At 44.8% G+C, this 6123-nt stretch overlaps 1 protein-coding gene across 1 annotated transcript; it reads right to left on the reverse strand.

Annotated features, from left to right (window-relative positions):
• On the reverse strand, nt 1738-4691 carry LOC109947271. Its single transcript, XM_020557200.1, has 6 exons — nt 4625-4691; nt 3887-4154; nt 3701-3785; nt 2848-3432; nt 2408-2766; nt 1738-2320 (listed from the first exon to the last, which is right to left on the reverse strand). The coding sequence occupies exons 1-6, from the start codon at nt 4689-4691 to the stop codon at nt 1738-1740; spliced, it is 1947 nt and encodes a 648-aa protein (XP_020412789.1).

The raw sequence follows: 6123 nt of genomic DNA on the forward strand, positions 1-6123 counted from the left end.
TTCTCTCTGGATTTATTCTGTTTTCTCTTTTCTAATCTTTTCCTTTTGTTCTGTCCAGCTGGGAGCCCTTCTCCTCCTCCTACTAAGTTAAAAAAGCTTAAGAAGAGGGGTGAAGTGGAATACTTTGCCGCAGAAGAAGCCGCAGCAATCCCAGCCACTACTTCTGGGACGGACGATGAGCTGCGAGAAGCCTTTGAGGAGGTGGAGCAGGAAAAAGAGCTGCAAGAGCTGGAGGAGGTGCCCCAAGAGAAGGTGGCAGCGGTAGAAGACGAGGTGAGTTTTAGTCTGTGACTCGCATTAGTTCCTCTTTTGCTTCATTCCTTCTGTTCTGACCCCCCTTCTTGTAGGATGAAATCCCTGCTGAGGTGATAGCGGAGAGCATTGCCTTGGCGCAGAGGCAACAAAAAGGTCCGAGTGCTGAGCTGACCAGCTCAGAACTGGCTCTTTTTGAGGATGCTGAGGCAGAACACTCTACTGCCGCTCCAGAGGCCGAGGATCAGGTGGAGCCATCTGTATCAGACCCCGTGGATCAGGCAGAATTAACCGTTGTGGTCCCGGAGGCTGAGGTGGGAACGACTGCAGCTGCTCCTGTGGTTGTGGTAATTTTCCCTTCAATTGTTCATGTTTTCCTGCTGTTCTGTCTGTTCTGTCTGTTCTAACGGTTTTAGTCTTTCCAGGTGGAAATGCCTAAGACTACTGGTGCTCTGGCTGCGGTATCCAGCCCCCTGAAACCTCCTATTGTTGCTGTAAGTTTTTATAACTTTTGAGCCTCCTTCATCTTCCACTTTCTGTCTGGTCTTAACTTATGTTTTCTTCTGCAGATGCCTATTCATTCCTTTCCAGGATCATCTGCCACGGCTTCTTTTGCTGATCCAGAGCTGGAAGAATTTGAAGCCATGGATCTGGATGCTCAACTGGAGAGGCTGGAGAAACTCAGCTCTCCTCCGAGCAAGGCAAAATCTAGAGCAGTGCAGGAGGCCATGGAGAGGTTAAAAATCTGGCAGTCCACTGAGCTGGAATTTGATGAAGATACAGGGGCTCTAGATCAGCTGATGAAGGACCTGGACCTGCTGCATAGACAGAACATGGCTCCGAGGCCTATTCTTGAGATGGGCCTAAGCCTGGCCAGGGATGTGCTTAATCTGCATGATCGCTATGAAGATCTTAGGCCTACGTTCAAAACTTCTGAGTTCTGTAAGGCCACACATGAAGCCAATCTGGCTGACTTTGCTAGGCAGAAGACAGAACTGGATCAGATGGTGGCTGGATATAAGGAGGCCAAGGCCACCGCGGATAAGTTGGAGAAGCAGATCGAAGAACTCCAAAAACAGCTGGCAGAGTGTAGGGAGGTGCAGAACAAGCTTGGGGCTGGACTGAGTTCCAAAACCAAGGCCACCTTCCTTGTGCAGAGCATGGTTGCAGCTTCCAGGCCAGCTTTGGAAATCGCAGAAGCCTCGATTCATCAAGGAGTGCTGCTCCAGAAAGAACTTTCTGTTAAGAAGGCGAATCTGTAGGAAACCCTTAGAAAATTAGGGTTTTAGTTTTTCATTTCTGTTTATTTATTTTTTGAACAGATTTGCTGCTATGGTGGCTATTGTTAAATAAAGTTTGTTCTGCTTTCCTTTTAAATAGCATTTTACTATTTTCATTTACCCTTGACGTAATAAACAAAACAAACTGTAAAAGCAGAAACGAAACAATCTTTAAAGCAAAAATGGATTCAAAAAATAGAAGAAGTCAGCCTTGTTCCTCTTCTATCCCGGGATCTGTCTGTACAGCTTGTGAATCCCACATGGTTGGGTAGAATTTCTTTAACCACTTGCCATTGATTGGGGCGTTGTGAATAACTCCATCTCTGTCCTGCAACCTATATGCCCCCATTCCGAGGATCTGGTTAATCACAAAAGGTCCTTCCCACGTAGGTGACCATTTTCCATACCCAGCTATGTGCGCTCCAAGGGGCAGAATTGCCTTCCAGACTATTTCCCCCTCTTCAAAACTCTTATCTCTGACTCTTTTGTTGTATGCCTTTGACACAGCCTGTTTTCCTGCTAAGAGTTTGTTGAGGGTGTCAATCCTGCTTGCATCCAATTCTTCTAATTCAAGTAGCATGGCTTGAGAGTAATCTTCTCCTATGAGATCGTGCTGATGAGCAATTCTAAGAGACTGGACTGCTATCTCCATGGGCAGAATTGCATCATGGCCGTAGGTCAGAGCATAGGGAGTCATGCCAGTTGCTTCTCTTTTTGAAGTTCTGTATGCCCACAAAGTTTCTGACAACTTCTCATGCCATTGCTTCGGATTCTTCTCCAGCATCTTTCTGATGATATTGATAATCACCTTGTTACTTGATTCTGCCTGTCCATTAGCTTGAGCATAATAGGGGGTGGATTGGAGCAGCTTGAACTTGAATGTTTCTGCCATATCTAGCATATCCCTAGATATGAAAGAAGAACCCCTATCAGTTGTGATCGATTCTGGAATGCCGAATCTCTGTATGATCTGTTCTTCTATAAAGGTGATGATCTCTTGAGAAGTTGTGGTTTTGATTGGCTTGGCTTCTACCCACTTGGTGAAATAGTCTGTAGCAACAATGATAAAACAATGCTGCTGGCTGCTGGCTGGATAGATTTTGCCAATGAGATCCATTGCCCATCCCCTAAAAGGCCATGGTTTCACTACTGGATTCATGGGGACTGAAGGAGCCCGCTGGATTGGGCCGTGTCTTTGACAAGCTTCACATCTCTTGGAATAGTTGATGCAATCCTTCAACATGGTTGGCCAGAAGTAGCCATACCTTCTAATCAACCAGCACATCTTTCTTCCTCCTTGGTGAGCCCCACAGACCCCTTCATGGGTTTCTCCCATGACTTTCATATATTCTGTCTTTCCGAGGCACCTTAATAGCACCTCATCCTCACTTTTTCGGACCAAATCTTCATTCCACATGAGATAGTTTGTAGCCATGATTCTGACTCTTTTCTCAGAGGGTAGAGTGGGGTACTGCAAGTAAGTCATGATAGGCTCCCTCCAATCGTCTTTAGTGATCAAGGCAGAATTGACTTCTATCTTCATTCCTCTAGTCAGAACTGACGGTAGACTTTTCCTTCCTACCTTGATGATCCTCTGGACGCAGTCTTCAGGCATTTGTATGCCTAATGCTACCTGAGCCAGTTCATTGGCTGCGAAGTTTTCTTCCCTTGGGATGTGTTCCCAAGTAGCTTCTCTAAATTCTGTTAGCAGATTTCTAGCTGCTACCAGATATACAGCCAGAGAAGGATTTAGACACTTGTATTCTCCAGCAATCTGTTTTAGGACAAGCATGGAATCTCCCAAGATTTCCACGGATTGAATTCCCAATTCTACCAACATCTTGAGCCCTATAATTAAAGCTTCATACTCGGCCCTGTTGTTGGTGCATTGGAAATCTAACTGGAAGGAATAGCAATGTCTAACCCCTAAGGGTTCTTCTAGCACGATTCCTGCTCCTGAAGCCTTGTCTGTTTTTGATCCATCAAAATATAATTTTCAAGGTGTGAGATGAATCGAGTAGATTGGATTGTTAAGACAAACATGAGCTCTAGTTAGCAGATCTGCATTTGCTATGTCCAAAGAATCCATGTTTTCAATTTCCTCTCCCGGGTGTTCTGCCAAGAAATCTGCCACAGCTTGTCCTTTGATAGCTTTCTGGGGAACATACCTGAGGGTGAATTCTGTCAAAGCCAAAGTCCATTTCCCAATTCTGCCCCTCAGCATTGGTCTTGTTAGCATGTATTTGATTAGGTCTGTTTTGGCAATGATGTAAATAGTGTGTGGCAGCATGTAGTGCCTGAGCTTTACAGCAGTGAAATATAAGGCCAGGCAAAGCCTTTATATCGCGGAATACCTTCTTTCCACTTCTGTCAATGTTCTGCTTAGATAGTAGACTGCCTGTTCTTTCCCTTCTTTGTTATCTTGAACTAGCAGACTTCCAATGGATACTTCTGATGCAGATACATAAAGCTTGAGGGGTCTGCCCCTTTTTGGTGGGGACAGAACTGGCGGATTTGAGAGGTAATGCTTTATTTCCTGGAAAGCCTGTTGGTGCAGTTCTTCCCATTTGAATGTCTGTTCCTGCTTCAATCTTAACAGGGAAGAAAAGGGTTGGATTTTTCCTGCAGAATTGGATATGAATCTCCTTAGAAAATTGATTTTTCCAAGAGACTTTGAAGTTCTTTCTTGTTCCGAGGTGGTAGAGCTTCTATGATGGATTTTGCTTTATTTCTGTCAACCTCTATACCTCTCTGGTGGACCAAAAATCCTAAGAAATTTCCTGCTTGGACTCCAAAAACACATTTTTTGGGGTTCATTTTTAGTTTGTGCTGCCTCATTCTTAGGAACGCCTTTCTTAAGCTTGCCACGTGATTTCCTTCTTCAGGGGATTTAATCACCACGTCATCTATGTATACTTCCAAGGAATGTCCTATCATATCATGAAAAATAGAATTCATTGCCCTTTGGTAGGTGGCTCCCGCATTTCTCAAACCGAAAGGCATTACAGTATATTCGAAAGCACCTATATGTCCTGGACACATAAAGGCTGTCTTGTGGATGTCCTATTCTGCCATCATAATCTGGTTATAACCTGCGTTGCCGTCCATGAAAGATAGCATTTGGTTGTGAGCGGCTCCATCTACTAGCATGTCTGCCATTGGCATAGGATATTCGTCCTTGGGAGATGCTTCATTCAGATTTCTGTAATCCACACAAATTCTAACTGCCCCTGTTTTTCTTTTGAGAACAGGTACAATATTTGCTAACCAATCTGCATAGATGGCTGGCCTGATGAATCCTGCTTTGAGCAGCCTTTCTATCTCTTCTTTGACCTTCAGTTCTGTGTCCATAGACATTCTTCTTCTGGCCTGTTTAACTGGAAGGTAGCCATCTTTGATTGGCAGCTTGTGCTCTACTAACTGCCTGTCCAGCCCTGGCATCTCGTGGTAATGCCAAGCAAAACAGTCTCTGAACTCCTGCAAAAGTGTCATGAGTTCAGACTTGAGTGGTTCCTTCAAAAGTGTGCTGATGAAAGTAGGTCTTGGATCTTCTTCTGTCCTTAAGTTTACTTCTTGCAGAGGGTCCTCCACTTCTGGCAGGGAGTCGTCTAGTGCTGCTGGTGCAAAATCTAATACTTCTTCCTGTGAAATCTCCTCCTCTTGTTCTTTTGTGCTTTCATGGGTGAATTCTGCCATATTGATGGCTGGATTCTGTATGAAAAGCCCCCTTTCTCCCCAGTATATCAACAATCTTTTTGTGATGGATCGGATTGTTGCAGCTCGATCCTTGTCTAGTTGATTGGGACTAAACATCAAAAATCTGGAAGTTCAGCGCAAAAAGGTCTATTCCAATCCTCTAGAGAACTGGCTAAACCTTCTTCAATGAGTCTTTGGGCCGTAACACCATGTGGGCGGCCGTTCTGATTGACTCCAAGGAAAGTGAAAGGACCGAGGTCATCATGATAATACCTTGCTTCAAAGCACATGGCAGAGGGCAGGAATGGCCGTGGGTCGGCCTCTATAATCTCCATGCAGCCTTCTTCATTCCATAGTGCTAACTGCTGGTGGAGGGTGGAAGGAATACAAAGGCTCTGGTGAATCCAATCCCTGCCAAGTAGTGCATTGTAGGTGGTGGAAGTAGTGTCTATAACAAAGAATGCTATTTTCAACCCTTTACTTCCGACTATGACATCCACGTCTAAGATGCCATATATTTTGGTGATGCCCCCAGCGAAGTTGGTGACAGTCAATCGTGTTGGAATTAAATCCTTCTCTGTCCTGCCCAACTTGGTCAGCATTCTGTGGGGTAATAGATTAATGGCTGCACCCCCATCTACCATGATCTTGGAAATAGGAATACCACCAAGATTTGCCGTTATAAACAAAGGTCTGAGGTGATTTGCCATTTCTCTGGTTGGCTTGGCAAACCAAGGCTGCTCTGTAGCTGGTTTATCGGCTGTTCTGCCTGTCCTGGAGTTGTCTGCTTGTGGTTCTGGTGGCTCCTCTACTTCTGCCAATCTACATTCAAAGCTTTCCTGAGAGAGAACATCTCCTTCCAGAGTGCTTTCTTGTCCTTCGATAGCTCTGAATT

Source organism: Prunus persica, chromosome G2, assembly GCF_000346465.2.
Source record: "Prunus persica cultivar Lovell chromosome G2, Prunus_persica_NCBIv2, whole genome shotgun sequence".
Classification (NCBI taxonomy): domain Eukaryota; kingdom Viridiplantae; phylum Streptophyta; class Magnoliopsida; order Rosales; family Rosaceae; genus Prunus; species Prunus persica.